The 20,382-nt window shown below is 40.8% G+C and overlaps 1 protein-coding gene across 1 annotated transcript in view; it reads right to left on the reverse strand.

The window, feature by feature from the left end:
- Positions 1–5,076: 5,076 nt before the first annotated feature.
- PPP3CA (protein phosphatase 3 catalytic subunit alpha) overlaps positions 5,077–20,382 on the reverse strand; it is a 254,857-nt gene continuing 239,551 nt past the window's right edge. Inside the window, exons 11-13 of the mRNA XM_066631723.1 lie at positions 17,952–18,036; positions 14,319–14,416; positions 5,077–6,786 (exon numbers count right to left, since the gene is read on the reverse strand). Coding sequence (XP_066487820.1) covers positions 6,590–6,786; positions 14,319–14,416; positions 17,952–18,036 — 380 coding nt within the window. The 3' untranslated portion in view covers positions 5,077–6,589. The remainder of the gene's footprint in view (positions 6,787–14,318; positions 14,417–17,951; positions 18,037–20,382) is intronic.

Here is a 20,382-nt window from a genome sequence, read left to right on the forward strand (position 1 = left end):
GATAGCCGGTGCATGTCCGTGTTGAGCTGTGCAGGCAGATCAGGCCTGAGAAGGGGGGGTTAGGATTTGGTAGGTGATCTGCCTGCTTCCTGGGCCCAATCTACCCTCCTCCCACCCTGCCCCATTACTGCCCACCCCTTCTCCCCTTCTGTTCTTCCTCTGCCCTGTCCCACCTCCCCCACTGGCTTGTCTGCCAGATGACTGCACTCCTTTGGGATGCTGAGGCATCATTAAAGCCTCCAAGGTGATGGAAAGGTTCCAAAGAGGTAAAAAGGCAGAAAATTGAAGGAAATCTGCATTTGGAGAACCCTTGCATTTTACTGCAACAACATAAGACAGACTCACATGGATGTAGTATAATTTAATGTTTATCCCTCTGCAGAGTATTTTTTCATCACTCTGAATCTGCAGTGTGAAGATAAATTATGTATTTAGGCATTTGAAAATTTTATTAAAGCTTTATTCCCATCAGATTTCTTTCAAACGATCCATATTTCAGGGTTTTCATCCTTAATTAATCTTGGCAATGGCAAGGAAAATGTGGAGATGGTTATGGAAAAATGATTTTTAACTTGTCTTAATACTGTGACTTCCCCTTCCCAGGAAGAGATGCTGTTTCACACGGGTTGCTTTTTTTCTACACAGCAATAATCTCCATGGAGGCAAGAAAGATGAGCCTCCACTTATACTGTCGCTCACTGTTGGTGCAAATATTTACTTGCTGTAATTACATATTTTAAGCAAAATTGACAGACAATTGTTTGGCCTTGACTCTTAATCAAACATATCGGTTTCCTCTTCAAAATACTTGTCTGTGATAATTTCCCCCATATCCTCATTGTTTCTACTAAAGATGCCACCAAAATTTGGTAAAATCAAAAAAGATGCTGGCAGCAGATTCTTGGCCCTACCCTTGTAGGACTCTGGGGGAGAACTGCTAGAAATAATTTCTGGACTCTGGAGATAATAAGAAAAGTGTCCAGAAAGATCTCCATGGGTTTATTGAATATAGTTCAAAGCCTGGCACATTAGTGATATCACCAATATGCATTGACACACCTGATCTTGGCCTAACAAGGTTGCTGTAGTGACTTACCTGTCCAACACAGATTGATGCGATTATTTTATAGTCTCTTATACATCTCTTATAGCGCAGCAGGAGTCAACCCCATGGTCTTGGAAATATTCAGAACAAACAACCATTCAGTATGGCCAAACTATTTCTAAACTAGAAACCACAGCTGCTCATTCCAGACACGCACACGCACCTTGGCTTCTTGTTCCCATGTCCCATTTTTTGTTCCCATTTCTGTTGGCCAATTGCTGCTAACAGACCTTCTCCATATATGAAGTAGCAAGTTAGCTTCAGCAGCTAGTCAGTCAGCATTTGAAGCAAGCTTGTAGGCATTTACCTTCACATCAAGCTGGGAGGGAAGCAATCACTGCTGGCTGATGAGCTAGTGTCTCCTAACAATTGGGAAACAGAAAAAAATTAGCTGACAGCTCAATACTAACCTGCAGTGGACCAGGCAGACCAGCTGCACAAATCCAGTGCAGGGTTGGGCCTACCTACGGCTCAGCATGGGGCAAGGGGAATCTATTCCCCTTACCCAGGTAATGCGGCGGCAGCCCCAATGGGGCTACTTGGATTTGTGCTACCTAAAGAGGCCGTCCAGGTTGCCCAGGGGTCCACCCACCACCTGCCCTCTCCTGCCCTGGAGCTCCCCTGTTCTGCCCTCCACAAATCCTTGCATAGGCTTGACTCAGCCTGTGTGAGCTTACCTCTCTGCCAGCACAACGGGGCCCATTTTGGCCTCTGGAGGCCAGCGCACAGATGTGCACCTGCCTCCTTACTCTTGCGCTGACGTGAAAGTGCCTTATAATTTCCTAAAATACCTTACAGTGAATACCTTTACCTTTACTCTGCAAGTAGGTACCGTTGTAGCTTATCTCTGATTTTTGATCACTGCTGACCCTTACATACATTTTTCCCTCTCCAAGAGGCTATAGATTGAGAAAAAGAGGGGAAACAGCACAATCTTTCCCCAATGGAGAGTTTATCATGGGTCACCAGGTCCATATTGTTTCACAAGCTCTTATGCAAGGCTACAGGTTATCTGCAGTAGACACACTAACCATTATCTCTTTTCCACTGCAGAGGAGTACAGTATAGAAAGCAAGCACTGACTGAACACAAACAAAATGGGGAATACTAAGAGAGGATTACAAGCTACTTTGCAGCCCTAGAAATGTTCCAAAAATATTAGTAGCTCTCACTTTTTCTACACTAAGCACTTTTCACCCCAGCCAAAGAAACCGCTTCATGAAGAGGTAGAGTGAGAGGTAGAGTGAGAAAGAGAAAGCACTCAATGTGTGCCTTTGTTCTCCACTTAGTAGTGGCTTTCTCTTGAGTCTTTTTAAGGGGAAAAAAGGCATGTACAAACTGAGTGGGAGTTTTTTTGTTTCTCCCTTCCTCTTCTTTGTCTCCTCAAAAAGACATTTTGGGGCAGCACTTCGTGTGCATGCACTGCAAACCTGGGTGACAAGAATACTTCAGGATCTACAGATAAGCTAGTAAGTGGGTATGTATGCCAGTGCTTGAATGGACTTTGTATGTGTGTGTAGATATAGATCACTGCACCTGAGATTTGCCATTTCAGATACATTCTAATCTCCCTCTGGTCTGAGGCATTTTCCATTGTGTGAAGCCCTGACTGATATCCGTTTGCTTTTAAGGGATTGTCTCATCATTTTTGCTTACATAATCCCTACAGCAATTCTTTCTGCTTTTAACATTGGATATGTAGTGTAGAAACAATAGTGATTAAGTATTATTGCAAGTAGGACATCCACGCAGTAGGATTTTGCCTCCCCTTCCCCCCACAGTTATACAGCTCAACAGTATGAATTTGAATTCTGGAGTGATTTGCTTGCATTTTATGCCTGCAAACCAAATATTGTGGAGGCACATTTTGTTATATAGACTTCCACAGCCAGATGAAATTGTCAGTGATCAGTACTGGTTTGCATATTCTGATACATGTTTCCATTCACATTTAGAATGCATATGTGGTATGAAGCAACCCCAATCACTTTTTGATACACTTCTGTAGCATAGGTGGACTGGGGGCCAACATATGTACTTTGAAGCTTCATAGACATCAGAAAAGTGCTCCATGTAAATGAATGCCTCAGTTGTTGTCACTCAGTCTCATCCACCCACCCACACCACAACAATTTGCTCCTTAAGAAAGAAAACACCCCAAAAATGTTGGTTTTGTTATTATGTAAATATATACCTACTGGGGGCTTAACCTATTATTGCTGATTTTGGACCTAGAGAGAGATGGGAATGGACACATCAGTCAATACAGTGACACTTTTAACGGATCGATTTCCAAAAGCCTTGACAGGCTTTTGAGCTTCATGCTTTGTCTGAACAGGTTCTGAGTGCACCCACTCAAACTATGCTATTTACCAATTTTGCTTAGGAAAAAGGAACAAACACTACAATCACAAACCAGCCACAGATGTTATTTCAAGTGACAACAGATGTACTCAAAGCTCTTCCTCCCCTCCCCAAAAATTATCATCAGTGATAAAGTCAACCAACTGCACTAAAGAGTCAAGGTCAAGTGGTAAGCTATTAGAAACCCATTAAGCTACCTTGGACTGAGCAAGGATGACTGGTAGCAACTCTTCATTGTCTCAGACAGCGGTCTTTTTCAATCTTGTAACACAAGATCTTTTGCAGTGAATATATAAGTGATTCAAACTGGGTGCTATATATATACAATACCCCTTTGCCCAACGCTTAATCTACACCTCTGTTTTAATGAGCAGAAATAAATATTGGAAATACTGTCTATAAGAATGGAAAAGAAAAAAAATAAACTCACATTATTTGCTAACGTTGTAGTTCAGCGGTGCAGTTCACATTGTGACAAAATTAAAACAGCCACTGTCTCTGGTTAAGCAAAGGGGACGTCTGCATCAAATGTCTTTATTCTGTGCACAAGTAAATAAGGGCCCAATCCTATCCAACTTTCCAGCATGCCCCATCGGTACAGTTGCACTGACACTGGAAAATTGGATAGGATTGGGCTCTAATGCTAGGGAATACGATGGGGTGGGAGAAGAGACCTCCATTGTACCACAGAGCGAGGCCAAATGGTCAGATTTTACCTGCAGGGAGGAATGAGTCCATCTTCTACCTACAGGTAGTCAGCATTGCCAGAACTCCTAAGGATAGGCATCCTGCTGATACGCAAGTGGACTTCTCTGGAGCAGAATTCCAGTGAAAATGCTGACGACTTTGGGCTTCTTCTTCTTATTGGCACTTGTGGAACAATTTGGTAAACAGTCTCTCTTTATTCAAAGGAAGTGACTATGATCTGTTAATTCCAAAAGACTACACAAGAGTGGTTACTGAGGTAATAGTATTTATACTGCACATCTGTATGCAGGGACTACTATCTAGGCCGTGCTATAGACCAGGAGTCTTCAAACTGGTGGGTCGCAACCCACCATCTTTGGAAGCCCTGCTTCTGCCCTCTTAGGGATGGGAAAGAGGGGAAGGTAGCAATGAGATCCCCAGGATCGTGCTCCTACCAGGGACAAGGGGGCCAGCCAGCACCAGCCTCTTTAGGGTTCCAGGGAGCCTGGGGACCCCTCTGCAGAGCTCCATAAACCTCCAAATGTCTGAACAAACACCCACTTCCTGTTTTTGTCATGAAACCGCAAGTGGGTTATTTTTTTTACTTTTTTCAGACATTTGGGGGCTTGGGAGCCCTGCAGAGGGATTCCCCAGGCTCCCTGGACCCCCAAAGAGGCTGGTGCTGGCTGTAGGTAAGAGTGCAAACCCCCCTTGTTCCTGGCAGTGGCACAATCTTAGGGTCTGTGTTACTGCCTCCCCCCTCCTCCCCAACAACTTACATTGGTACCCCCACAACAATTTACCTCCATGAGAGTTTGAGAACCACTGATACAGACAAACTGACCATTCCCCATTTTCCCTGAGAGGATGAAGCACATACTAGCATGCTTCAGAAATTTAGTGAGAGAAGGAGCCTTAAGTTCATGCACATTTTTATTGAGTAGTAATATAAAATGCTTTTTTTTCTTCATTGTTACAAGTGCATGCTTTGATTGCCAACATTTCATAAGTCAAATTACAAAGGCAAGGCTGTAGTGAATTACTTGGGCACTTATACAATTGTTAAAAAATATCAGTGGACTGCTTTGTTTGTTTTTCCTCTTCCTTTAAGAATGAACCAGTTGTAACCCGTAACTGATATACAAAGGGAAAAAAGTGAAAAAATTACACGTTTTGTGGCACATGACAGAACAGAACAAAATGACTAAACCATCATGACATTAACAGTTATCATGCATTTAGTTTCACATGTAACTACAAACTTATTTTAATTTCACAAGGTTTGCTAAACATGCTAACCATCTATATGTGCACTGACAAGCTTATATTAAAAACTTTTAAGAATACTCTCCCCCTTAGATTTTTCAAAGCTTTTTTGATTACAAAATTTCAAAGGCATTAGCATTTTCTTTTTTTAGAGAATATAAAGTACGCCAGTATACATACATTTCCAGTATAAGTCAGACCACTAAGCGCATTACAGTCCCATACAGGCCTATACAGCCAATTTTTTTTTCCTTAAAAAACATGCATAGGCAGATTTTTACAGAATATAGATGCTTTCACTGCACTTAATATGGTGTCTTGTTCACTATACTTAAAAATGCACCACTCATAAATATTTAAATTCAGCAAGCCACAACCAAGACTTGATTTACCAAAAAAAAAAAAAAAAAAAAATCCTAAGTATAAACAGCAAAATAAAAGAGAAGGGTATTGTTATTCCAGTTTTCTTACAAACTTAGAAGAAAAAGATTTGTCACTGCCAAATTAGTAAGGTAAATGTTATATTTAAAGAAGGGCTTTCAAGCACACGAAAGAAACCTGAGGTAAGCATAATCTGTACAAAATTAAACTGTCCTTTTTGGCATTTTTAACAAATTCGTAGCATTCTTTTTATTTTTTAAGATTGCCTAATTTTTTTTAGATAGTCATCGTCTGACGAGAGTAGCAAAACATTATCAATAAATAGTCTCCTTATTTAGTTTGTACATCACTTTGTTAAAAATGTTTTTGATGTTGTCCATGTTTAGTGCTGCAACTGTAAACGTACAATAGTTAGTAAGAAATCAGACAAGTTGTCATGTCCAGTAACATAATAAAAGGCCTTTCAGTTAACATATCTAGAAGTTTCCAATGCAGTAGGAAAACATGTTCATTCCCCTAACTTTGCAATATATACCAGCATTAGCTTTCATTTAGTTTTCTACAAGCATTTTAAAGGCATATCCAAAGGAGGTGTTTAACCCCCACCCCCCACCCACAGAAATTAAGTTTACTATCTCTTCTTAGATGATATTGTAAACTGAATCCAACACCTGGCCCCCAGAGCAAGTAAGCTATCATCAGAGGCAAGAACATCCAACTGCTGATGAGCAGCAATCCTGTCCTGCCCTGCAGCTCAAACACAGAAAAATCACAAGTCAGAAGTGGTCACTGAATGTTGCTGCTATTACTGCCATTACTGTCAGTGCCATTAGTCTCTGAGGAGATTGCCTTGTTGATGGAGTTAAGGCTGGCGTCTGATGGCACGGCATCCCTGCGTGGGGGCATCCTCTCGTTAATCCGATCCAAGCCTTTGGCTTCTTCAAAGCTTGTGATCTTATGCTGGGGCGAGAATCCTTTGATAGCTACACAGAGGATGGGGGAGGAATAAACAGAAACAGAGGAGAGAAAAGTCAATGGAGAGACAGTGTTGGCATTTTATCAGCTTACTGAACAGTCAACTGAGTGAGTAACTCCTTCACGGTGAAGAAAATAAAATGACAATGCAATTAAAGCTTCTGGATGTATTTGGAAACAGCTAGAAAGTAAACAGCCAATGTCTCTTGAAAGATTAAGATGCTTCCAACAAAAATGCAACTCTGACATTTTTTTCTGCAGCTTGGTTTAGAATGAACAATTTTTCAGGAAGAAATGGTGCTCACAGCATGATGATAAGCAACTAAAATCTGCTGTCTTGAAGTCTAAAGGCCGATTCACAAGTTTTAAATTTTTGATAATGCAGTGACATCACCACAGTGATTTTTGACTTGTCACCTTCAATGGAAGATTGTATTTCTGTGGCACACACTAGCTACATGAGACTGAAACAACAAAGCTGTTGTCAAAGGCTTCACATAATGCTGAAATGTTCAAAACTGCAATCTGTCCACAAATTCTTGTTTTGACCTCTCATGACCATGTAATACCAGATGTCACGCTTGTTGCAGAAAAAAAGAAGCGCTGTCCTGTGGGAAAAATCTTCTTATGTTCTTCTGTATACATTTTCATGTAGAAATTTCCCCTGCCCACTTTAATCATGGTTATGTATTACACTGGTACCAATGGTGACCACAGTTAAGACTAAGTAAGCTCCTCCTCTACCCTGATTTGTTAAGTGTCTTCAAACCCTGCGTAAGAATCCTGGCTAAAAATGGCAGCTGAACTAGCCTTGGTTCTTGCCAGCATCATTGCTGATTAATGTAACCATGGTTCACATGAAAGGATGGGTAGAAGTATACTGTCTCATGGTCTGCTCTACTTAATCATGGTAAGCAGGTTGTCTCCTTTGCCCAGGCACCAGCACTGGGTGTTTGGTTGCAGATTTATCATAGGAGGATAGCCTGATAGCTGCATTAGACAGAAGTTCCCCTCCATGTCTTCACTACAGCAGAAATGATCATGAGCTATTCAGGAACAATAACCTTCTCTGTCAGCCCTACAGCACTACAGAATAATCTGGTTAAGCTGTAGTAATTCAGTGTGACATGGACTGTGAATATCATTCTTTTGTCATATTTGTCCCTCTTAACTTTGAAAGTGTAAGAACATAGGAGCCAGTAACTAGATTTAAAAGTCAATGAACCTGCCCCTCAGCAATGACATTAGGAGTTCCACATTGATCTCACAGGGTATTTCACACACTCAATGAAAAATATTCAGGGGGTCTGATGCAATTCCATCCTTAGAGAGACTTATTTAACTGTGACACTTTCTAAAAATATAAAAGGGAGAGCACATGCTAGGCTTGAGTCCATTATGAAGGCTTAACTATGAATTGTTGCTATCCCTTAGTGTGCTTTTTTCTTATTCAATAAAGCATAAATCAATGAATATACTATATTTCAAGAATGTTGGTTATGTTCCTTTCTGCTATGTTTCTTAACATGCAGGACAGCCAAGATGGTCAGCTAGTACCAGCAACATTGGGGAGGGGGGGTGCATCTTGAGATGGGTAGGAGCAGAAAGTTGGGCTTTGGATAATGAATTGTGCTCTTTGGTCTAGCTGTCATGAACATTAACCAAATTTGGCCTGCATTAAGAAGAAAGCATTTTCTTCTCTGAATTGTGAGATATTTTCCCCTAAAGGTGAGAGTCCCTGGTTCTATTAAACCACTTGTGTTGAATTTTGTGGCAAGTACAACTTCTCTCATGCTGACATTTTGCCAACTACTGCTGTGGAAATGCGTACTACTGTGGACAGGTACAGAGAACTGATTTTTTCCACTGTGTGGTCATTTTTTCCCCCCATTCACTGATGGGGGCAAGGGATCCACTGCACGCTGGGCAATCTGAAGTGGTGAAAAATGACACTTCCTGATGATTCCAACAATTTCAGTCAGTGGGTTGAATCCAAAGATTCTTGAGTGGAAGGAAGTGTTATTGTGCAGACAATTCCACAAGAGTTCACACAGTACTATAAACAAGTAATTTCTACAACAGTTGTTCTCATCGTTCTGCTTGGGCAATAGGCTGCACAACAACAGAGGAATATTATTAATTTAGTTTCACTTTTCTTGTGCAGCTATCAAACAGCCTTTCCATGAGCACTGACTCCAACCAAGCGTGTCTATCAGCTTTGCATCCTGACCACTTCAGACAACAGTTCGTTGTGCATCCTGCCACACATCAAAGAAACCCACCTCCTGGTCGACTGGAACTTCACATGTGTAACCCTTCAGTTTACACCGGAATATTTACATCGGTTTACATTGGTTTACGTCAGAAGATTAAGAACCCTCCTACCCTCACCAATTTCACTAGATTTCATAGTTAAGTATGAAGGAAATCCCACTGCAGAACCTCCCAATTCCCACTTAAAAAGCCCCACAGCGCTGCTAATTGTTATCCAGTCCCTTGAGGCAGGTGTATAATGAATGGCAATGTTAGGTGTAATGTGGTCTGATTTGGGAGGATGTTCTGCTGCAGTTGGAGGTGTGGACATTAGGCTCTGTTAAAGGCTTAATTTAGGTCCCTAGCAAAACATTTCATCTATTAGATTTCTAAAAGGAGAACACCTTAAAAAAATGTAAATCTTTGGTTACAGTGTAATGTAATGATAGAGGCTGAACAATGTGTAGTCCCAGAATGGGCTGTGTATTCAGTTAATCATGGTGTCGAGCAGATATTTTATATACTTTGCTGTTGAAGAATATGGTCTGCTGCAGTTGCTGGTCAGACAATGATTATTAGCAATTTACATTGAGAGTACTACTAAAAACACAACACAGTCACAGAAATCACAGGAAAAAAAACAGCCAAACTGTAAACAAGAATGCACACTGCAGAGTAGAGTTTGCCAAAAGGAATAGAGAATTCCAACATAAATAGCAGCTTGCTCACTGCTATTTAGAAAGCAGTTGTATTTTCTCTTACTTATTGCTAAGAATTTTGGACACTGCTGTAACAAAAAGATATGAGGGGCCAAAATGGCACTTTTAGTCCAAAAGAGCTAATGATTTTTTTTTTTTAAACCCACACATTTTAGGGGGGCAAGAACAAAATACAACTGAAGATTTTTTTTGTTTTGTTTTAAAGGGGAACTTTTGAGAGTCTTCTTGCAAAATATTTAAATAACTAATTGCATTATGTAGATAAATATTTCAGGTACACACATTTGGAGATCTCCTACCCATACATCTGACAAAATTGCTTAGGAGTTGAAACAAAAGGATCCTTGAGAAAGGCAGTTTGAAGTTTTGCATTCAAATCTCTTTGACAGTAATTCATTTGTGCTGGTAGTCAATGATAGTGCTGATATTAATGGCTGCACTACAGGAAATTCCCAAAGCTTGTAGGAATATGCATATATCTATAGCTAAAATCTTACCATCATTCATTATTTAAACATTTTTTTTAAAGGTGACATCTTACATTGAATTACAGTGAAGACTCATTCAAAAATAACTTTCAGTAGGGACCCTGGTATGGGGAGAACCCCGTTCAAGTTTAGGAAATCACGTTCTCTCCATTTTTAGAGGTAGCTGAAGATTATTTGAGGAACTGATGGGTCCCCCGAAGGGAAACTGCTTGTTTGTCAACTGGCTTTATACTAAAGAGCTGACATACCCCCTTTGAGTTGAGTTGCAAGCTTCTTATCCTTGTGCGACATTGATTCAGCACTTTAAGCTTAATGGACACAGATCAGAACATCTTTGCAACTTTAAGAAACAACACCAACAACAAAAGAAACACTTTCCCCTTTAAAGCAAGTAAACTTAGGTTAATACTGAGCCACAATTGTTAGCTCAACACCCACACACTCTATACAAGCTACAGCAAAATGAATACACCCAGCAGAGCCCTTATCTGTTGCAACAACAGAAAGGGGTCTGGCCAATTTACCTTCATCAGCCTCAATAGCCTCAACAGTAGCTGAAGAGAAGAAAGGGGTAGCAAAACGAATGAGAAAAATGAGCAGAGGATTTAACTCTAAGAACAAGTCAGCGAATAGCAAAGGAGCTAGTACACTTAAAGGTTACTGTAAGTGCTGAATTTTGACACAGAAGACAACACAGAATGCTACACACAAAACAGAAACAGGTATTTTAATATGCAGGCAATAGATTTCTTTTTCTATGGGGGTGGTGGTGAAGAAGGATTCTTATTTTCTCTTATATTAAAATGATTGTGCATGTTGATTAAATTGAAATTCTAGCCCATGTTGTGTATCAAACCTGCAAAGTGGATTGTGAAAAACCATTACTGCAGCATGTGGAGCATGTTAGATTAAGGAGAGACCAATAATGCGGCATGAAGCCAACAGAGAAAAGCCACCACAAATGCAGATTCCCAGAATATTTGAGCACTTCCAGTGGGTAGGATCAGACTATGCCTCGGGGAAGTGGAAGTTTGTGAATTTTCATAAAGCACTTTTCTTTTTGGACTCCATTTTTTAAAAGAAGTGTTAAAAGTGGTCAAAGATATATTGGAAAGAGCTGCTAAGCCTCATTTTTTGCTTGTGTTTTTTTTGTTATATTAGAGAACATGTGTCCCACTGCCCCCAAAATTGCTTAAAATGTTAACAGAAGCTACACAGTTTTAAAATCCAGATAAATCCTGATCACACTACAAAGGGGCCCAACTGGCCATTTCACAGCTGCTGGTAGTATAGCATAGATTTCCATTCACTATGATTTCTTAAAGGAATGTCTTGAGCTTATGAAAAAATGAACAAAACGTACCCATAAATTTTTGCCTGGATTCATATTGACAGCCACAGGTTTAAAGCAGCTGTTAAATGCAATCTAAATTACTGCTGGTGTTAAGCATGCTAGCAAGGAAGAGTATTTAGACCATAAGGCAACAATCTGGCCAAAGCCTAATTCAGAGAGTTTCACTTTTGTAGTTGTAATGTTTAATATAGATTGAGATCAGTGGAATCTTGTTAAGTGTCATCTTGCATCAAGGACAAGTTCCCCCTTGGAATCTATAGCCCTCAGGTGAGGCAAATAAGTGAACTAAAAAAACCAAAATAAATATGAATAAATATGAAAGAGACACAATAGAAATTAAGATGAGTAACAGGATCCAAACAAGCACAAATACACTTAAAATAATGGCCACTAAGGATGTACACATGTCACAGAATATATTGCTCATATTTTCTGTTAATACATAGACTGGCAAAAATGTGCTTAACAGAAACTATGTAGATTTCAGTATATTTGGTGAATGGTGCAAGGTGTTAACTAATGGGTTGCGTATAGTAATGTTTCACTAAGCCATAATGCTGCAATATGAGGAGATTTCCTGGTAGTACAGCTCTTAGACAATATGAAAGAAACAAATGTTATTTATTTTATAAAGACAATAAGGTTTTTGTTGGGTCAAAGCACTAACAATGCTAGCATGATCCTTCCACAGGTTAAACATTCCATTGGTGTGTCAATGGCACTTTGGTCATCATGTTGCAGCATTGACAAAGCAGAACATGACCATATGTATAACACACAAGCTACCAAAAAGAGAGTTTACCACAGAATACCTGAATCTTCTAGATAAGAGAAAAAGAGACAGAAAAAGGGAAAAATACAGGGAAGAAACTCCAAGAAAGAAATGGGAAAGTTAGAGGCTGAGACTGAGTTATTGAAAAGGCGAATGTCCACATCTCACAGTTATTGAAAGCTACATCATTATTACAGCAGAACACTCATGGGTGCATGGAATATACGTTACACAGTAAAAACACAGATAACAGAGTGCAGTTAATGCATTAAATATTTGATCTGGGCTCCTCATTCCAAAAGGAATATTCTACCATCTATAGCATAACCCATACAATATAGAACTTGAAAGAAATGCCAAAGAAACTTGGAGAAATGCCTCAAATTTTACATACACAGCAAACTTACTGTTAAGAAATTCTTCTCTTCAAATTCTTCATTCAATTAAACTGAGAATTTGCTGCGTGTTTTTTTGAAATTATCTGCTAGCTGTTAGAATTGCTCTCAGAAACTGTGTTCCAATTACAGAATTCTGACAGGGCAATTCTTGATGAACAAGAGAAAAAGAATAATGAACAACTGTGTATTTTTTGTTGAACGAAATCTCCTGAATGTGGGTTGGCATGTGGGCCTATTCTGAAGCCTTACATATGTGTAACTTCCTCTGACCATGCATAGGGAGAGAGGTCATTTCTAGTGATATCAGTAACCTGAACACATTTGGAAAGGCACCCTGCCTGAATGCATAGTGCATTGGAGGACGGCTTGCCTATGCTCTGAAAGATGGAATTCTTAAAAGAGCAACAGTACTTCAGGCCAGAGGAGTAACTAGGACTGAGCCTGAAGGGCACCTGACCCAGGTGCTAAGCCAAGGGGGGGGGGCGCATGACTGCTCCCAGGCTCTGCCCTAGTTACGGAAGAGGCGCTAGTGGCATTGCCTACTGGGAAAATGGGGGAAAAGCCACTCCAGCAAGCACCCGTCCTCCAGGGAGAACTTGGAAAAAATGTCACGACATTGTGACATCACTGCCCTGGGTGCCGGGGCAGTGCATTATGCCTCTGCTTCAGGCCACTTACTGTAATTATTTGAGTGTTTACCTGACTCTTCTTCCCCCACTAAGCACCATGATAGGGTGTTCCAAGCTTGTTTCTGCTTTTTGTTTGCAGCACTAGATGATGTGAATTATTATCATAGTTTGAAGAATTTATATCTTCTTTTCCCATGCTGAAGCAAATGCCCAAGGCGGCACTGATTTATAGTCACCTGAGGGTTTTGTATGCTAAGTCAATGAGTTGTCGCTTGAGTCATAAGGCATGAAACCAGACAACCATGAAGGTTTTTGCTGGCTTAAGAACGCACATGGGTGTGAAGTGAACATTTCTATTTTATAAATGTATGTCTTCAGAAGCCATATATATTCCTTCACAGTGAATTCCTAAGCTCATGCAAGCCAGAACTGGGTTCCCAGTGCTGAAACCAAAGGCTCATGCAGGCATGGTGGCTTCTGGATGGGTCATGCTCAATCCCCATGGGAGAGGGGCAGGGGAGAAGCTTTATGGTGTATGCATGTGTGCCTCCTTTACATGAAATCACTACTTATTTAGATGTATTTTTCTACACATGAGTAAAAAAATGTGTCCCAGCAGAATCCCAGGAAACTAGATCAAAAGTGAGATGTAGTCGCATTTTCCCCTTGACGTGACTGAGGGACATTGAATCTGTGTGAGCTGAATCATTTTTTTTTCCTCTCATGGCAATTGAAACTAATAAACATTCCAAAATAGGGTTTGTTTGTTCATTTATTTGATTTAAACAACCCAAATTTTGCAAAGCAAACAATTTTCAGTTTGTGGTCTGGATTTCTCCCTCTCTCTCTCTTTTCAGGAAAAGACTGCGGTTTTATAATGGAAAAGCAGCTGAATTTATGCACAGCACATGTGCACAATATACTTACCGCTTTGCAGAGTTTGTTTTCCTCCAGAGAGCACCCCGCTGGGCAGCATTCCTGTTGGGGTCAACCCCTTCAGGGTCAGTACACTCTCACTCTCTTCCCTGGCAGGAACAGAATGAGATCATGTCAGCTACAGGTAAGCAATGGAGGCTTTCCAAGAGAGGACAGCAAAAGCTGGACACCTTTCCCTTGTATCTGAACCTAGCTCCAGATAGGAACCTGCGTCTGTATGTGCTAGATTTTGACTGCCATGAACGTTGGAAGCCAATTTTTTTTTAAATGAAAAACAGGGTAAAAATATAGTAAACATCATTGATAGGCGCTAAATACTTTATCAGTAATTTCAAACTACAAAATTATGCATGGGAAGGATAAAGTGGATAGAGAGATGCTCTTTACACTCTCATATAACACCAGAACCAGGGAACATCCACTAAAATTGAGTGTTGGGAGGGTTAGGACAGACAAAAGAAATTATTTCTTTACTCAGCGTGTGGTCAGTCTGTGGAACTCTTTGTCGCCGGATGTGGTGACAGCATCTGGCCTGGATGCCTTTAAAAGGGGATTGGACAAGTTTCTGGAGGAAAAATCCATTAGGGGTTACAAGCCATGATGTTTATCTGCAACCTCCTGATTTTGGAAATGGGTTATGTCAGAATGCCAGATGCAAGGGAGGGCACCAGGATGCAGGTCTCTTGTTATCAGGTGTGCTCCCTGGGGCATTTGGTGGGCCGCTGTGAGATACAGGAAGCTGGACTAGATGGGCCTATGGCTGTGGGGCTGTTCTTATGTTCTAACTATTACTCCCACTCCCAGGTCAAAAATTAAAATTTTATTTTTCTTTTGTTAGTTGAACCAATAGGTGATATAAAAACTAAAAACAAGCAAGGTAGGATGCTTGAGGTTGAGGTTCATTTTTACTTTTTATTGTCGTTCAGTATTATTTACAATATAGCGGACAGCAAACTCCATATATGTCCAGCAATCTCTCTGATACACCTACTCTCCTCTTAGGCCAGGCTGTGCTGCTGGAATATTTTGAGCTTCTTCACCTCCTTTTGAAATGTGACACACAGTATGATCCGAGCAACAAGCGGCAAGAATGAAAAGAGCAGGGGGTTGCCACGTCCTCTGCTACTAATTACAGTTACTGTATTCTTAGTGACTGATTTGGTGTTCTGTCACTATGTATATGATGTTTTCAATTGGATAATAAATAATATTTATATAGGTTTTTTTTTGTCATTACCATTCAATTACATGAAAAATGGTTTAACTGGTAGTTCAGCTACTTGTAATTTAACTACTGCCCATCACTGGTAAACACAAATTTTTTTCTACTTATGCAGGATAAAGAAATTGAAGAAACATGAGAAAATATGATCTTGACCACATTTGGTTGCATCCAAAGTTCTTGCTGTATGAACAGAAGGAAGTTCCATAGGTTTTCCTCTGTGTAGAAAAGCTCTTTTTGTTCATGAAAGGAGAACTTTTGATACAGCCATAAGGTTAATGCAAGATGTTCAACTCTTGTACTTGCACTGTAGTGCACAGAGAGTTAGGTTCTTGTGCAGAGGACCAATATAAGAAACATAAGCACATTTATACCTATCTCCAAATTGAAGCAATTCTTAACAGATTTTCAGCAGCTACAAAGCTGTCAAGGTTGTACCCACCTGAAGTATTTATACTTTAATCAAGAATTCAGCATAAATGGAAACTCCGAATGAATTCCCGTGTCCATGTTAGTCCCATGAGGATTACGACTGTCAGGTGACAGCTTGGGCACTTTTCCAGTATGCTGCAGTTCTTAGATCATTTAATTTCATTTGTGGCTTAGGGCAGAACTAATTATTAGGCAGTGTGTCTGGAATCCTGGTTGCTGCTACAGCCGAAAAGCAGTAGGGGAAGAGCACAATTTGCAAAGAAGCAGGAGTGGAGAAGAGATGTGCTTAATCCTTCTCCTGCTCAATGCTTTTGTTCTGTTACTCCAACTCCGAGCTGCGATTCACATGTGCATGCTTAATGTACTGCAGGCAAAAGCAGCAAGGTCTGGCTCTAATAGTGCTGCTGTTTCAAGGAAATCAGAACAAGAGAATCAAAATTCTCTGTCAATGTAAAATAATCCTGCACAATCCTTTGCATGAGACCACAGTGAAGAAGTGTTTAAAGAAACAGTCTTCCTGGTTCGTCTTTTCTAGAAAAGAACTGCCTGTGTGCCAGTTAAAATATGTCATGTATATACAGCAGCATCACTAGAGTTGGTGTCACTCAATGAGGGATAGGGAGTGGATGGAACAGAGGTTGGATGGAGACTAAATGGGACAGAGGGAGGGCAGTGACTGCCAGAAAAGTCTTGGGAGCCCAGGTCTATCACTTCCTAGACCTTGCCTCCCATTTGGGCTGGCCAGGGAATATTCTGGCTCCCCTACTCTGGTATCACTTCCTCATGGTGTCTCTCAATGTGTCCAAACCCTATGCACTTCACTAGTGCAAGAGAAAAAAAAATATGAAAGGAAAGAAACAAATTGCTGTTTACATTTCCTAATGCCATACAGTGATAAAGTTTCACTGCATGGGTGTAGCCAGATAGCTAAGCCAACCAAGGCTCTGCAAGTGCTCCAATGTACACGGATAGCTCCTTGCTGGTATGACCTACTCTACTTACTGTAACACTGGGGGAAGCTTGTCCCGCAGAGTTAATAGGGGAAGCACATTATCTTTCTGTTAGACAATGTGTAGGTGAAGCTTCAGCCAATTCTATTGTACATACTGGGGCTCCAACACATCCAAGTAGCCTCTCAATCAGGGCTGTAAGAAAGATAAATACTGAAGAAAAGCTCAACATATTAGTGCACTAGTTCCCAGTCTTAATGGCACTATGACTTACTTCTTCCTCCACAGTGAGTCACGACTCTCCTAATGGTGCTGGGAAAGCCTGGGTCTCTTCGGGGCAGCAACGTACTTTACTGGCCTCCACAGGCCTCATAATGGTCTACAGAAGCCTCCTAAAGCCACTTCTGGTTTTTGGAAGCAAACTGGAAGTTCTCTGAAAACTGGGAGTGGTTTTCAGAGACTGCTGCGGGCCATTCTGAGGCCTGTGGTGGCCTGTAGAGTGGGTTGTCGGCCTGGTGCAACACAGATGAAGCCTCTGGAACTGACCAATGCTTTTGGAATGGATTCGATTTGGCGCCATTTGGACACAAGTGCAGGTGGGACGGCTCAGCTTGCTACCCACCTTGCATGGACCAGTGACCCACTAGTGGGTCTCTACTCACCCTTTGGAAACAACGGCTGCATAAGTACATTCACAAACCAGAAGCATCTCAAAGTGGATTTGGAAGCAATGAACATCACACTGAAGGAAATAGCATCAACCTGTAGCATCAACCTTGTAGGAAATAGCATCAACCTGCAGCAACTCTGCTTGAGATGGAGGAAAGAAGATACTTCACAGCTTAACTTTTTTGCCCTCAACTGATTCTTCTCCCCTTTAATTCTCTTTTCATTTTCTCCTCAGTGGGTCAAGTCTTTACCATTAAGCTTGCAGGCAAGGCTTATGTTATTTCTAATTTTTGCACTGTGCCTAGAAATTTTCAGGTGCTTTATAAGTAATAAGCAACACAAAAAACATACCTCAGCACAGAGAACACTCGAGCCATTTTGCCTATTGCCCGGATCTTGTTCCTTATGACTTCTTTTCGAGCTGCAGCTGTCGCACCTGTGAGAAAAATGAGGTTTAAGAAAACATGCTGTAGAAACAGTCACACAATTTTTAGTACTCTGAATGCAGTAATTCCAAATTTTCAGTAATTCCTCAGTTACTTAGCTTCCCAAATGAAAATGACATCATAGGTAGCATATCCTGTTACTGTTCTTCCAGAGCAAGCAACTCTGGATGCTGCCCTGAGAAACTAGAACATTTAATCTCTGCTGCTGAAAGTTGTTCCATACACACAAATACTTTAGTCATACTTTTACCAGCACATTACACTTTTAATATATGCATGTGAAATCTATACGCTGCTTCTTGTTCAAATGCAACTTGGTTTTAGCTGTTTAAATGTTTTTGCATTTTCAAAAATGTAACCTGTGGTTAATGTGAAACCAGCTGACAACTCTATTCTAGAACTAACAGCACAATCCTATACATGTTTACTCAGAAGTAATTTTGTTCAAGAAGCTTACTCCTAGGTATGTGCATTTAGGATTGCAGGATTAATTAGAAACTGCACTGTAAATTATGCAGTTAGAATGGTTTTCTTTTAAATAGTTATTCAGGATTTGTCTTGGCTCATGTAATATTTTTGCAATGAAATATCAAGCTATTATTTAACATGCATACTTCAAAGCATTTGAATACACTGCCTAATCAGCACATTTCCTCATTAAGATGCAGAGTAAAATCCCAAGTTAAAATTCCACTGACAGTCAGGACTACAGTTTACAGTGTAAACTTAGGTCTGGGTTGTGGACTTGAGAAACTGGGCACATCTTGATTGCTCAAAACCTTTCAGGTCTTTTCACACTTTACATTCATGAGAAGTTCACTTTACATTCATGAGAAGTTGCTTCAGCATGGTGACTTTTTGTGTCCCCTGTAATGTTTAGAGCAGCTTGCCAGATGTCTGCTCTGGTTATATGAACAGCTCACATACTATTATTAACAGTATTTTTTATACTAGGAATGGGTATAAAACAGGTCACAGGCATGAATGTAATTGGGTAGATCCATGTAACAAGCTATTCCAGGCATTACCAACCAGGGAGTCATCACTTGGACGCAATATATGGTAACATGCACAGTTCTTCTGTTGATCACCAAAAGTGTTTATAAACCATTCCTGAAAGTCTTGTTACCCACAACACATATCCCCAGGCATTTGGTAGTATCAATACCTCGATTGTGTCAACTAATTGAACATCTATTCATAATGACTAGAGGTGTTTGTTACTGGTTAGTAAGACAGGATCACAGGCTAAGTCTTACTGAACGCAGTGGGCTTACTTCTGAGTAAAGTAACTACAGTTTTCAAACACCTCTAATAATGACTTGTGGTGGAGACCTAGCTCAGATTTAGAGGGAGTAATGTCTTATACCAGTGGTTCCCAAAGTAGTGGGTAGCAACCCACTATTGGGAACCAAAATTGGTAACCTTAAGGGGTGTGACAAAGTAATGCGTGTCCTGACACCGCTGCAGCGATTGTGGTGCTGTGGGAACCTAGGAGTTTTTTCCCCTTACCTGGGGGGGGGTCCAGCTGGCCTTGGGGGGGTCCAGGAGGCCCACAGTCTTATTCGCAGGCCTCCCTAATGCTAAAAATCACTCTGTTTGGGGATAAGGAGCACACACACTTTTTTTGTATAAAAAACACCTGCACCTTGGGTAACAGGTGCCGCTTTTGGGGGGCAGAAAGCACACACATTTTAAAATAAAAGAAACAGACTATTTTAAATACATCTTTAAGCTTGGATTCAAAACAAATGTGAACTGAGAAGGCACAACTGAGAAGCAAAATAATTGGAACTTTGTGAAAAAGTACTGGTGTGCACCCTTATCCATGGAGGTTCCATTCTGGAACCCCTGTGGATAGCTGAAACCACGAATAGCTGAAATGGCCCATCCCCGAGGTCCCAGGGGGCTGCCTCTCCTCTGGAGGGGCCTCTGAGCTCAGCAGAAGCCGAGGATGTTCATCCCTTGTCTCTGCCAAGCTCAGATTGAGCTCTGTAGTTTAAAAAATGCTATTTTCAGTTTCAAGGAACCCTACAGGCTTCCCCGGGCCTCCCAATGCCTTATAAGACATTAAAAATGTCACTTCCAGTTTCTCCATGAAACTGGAAGTAGTGTTTTTTTAAATTACAGAGCTCAGTTTGATCTCATCCTTGGCCTCTACTGAGCTCAGAAGTCCCTCTGGAGGTGAGGGGAGCAAAGCTCTCCTTGCCCCCTAAGGGGTTGCGCTTGCGGGTGCGCCCTGGACCCAATTCAAGGATTAGTGAATCTGCGGATATAGGATCTGCAGATATGGGACCCCCCTGTATTTAAATCTCTGCAGCAAATATTACCAATGG

The sequence above is a fragment of the Tiliqua scincoides genome, chromosome 6, assembly GCF_035046505.1.
Source record: "Tiliqua scincoides isolate rTilSci1 chromosome 6, rTilSci1.hap2, whole genome shotgun sequence".
In the NCBI taxonomy this organism is placed as follows: Eukaryota; Metazoa; Chordata; class Lepidosauria; order Squamata; family Scincidae; genus Tiliqua; species Tiliqua scincoides.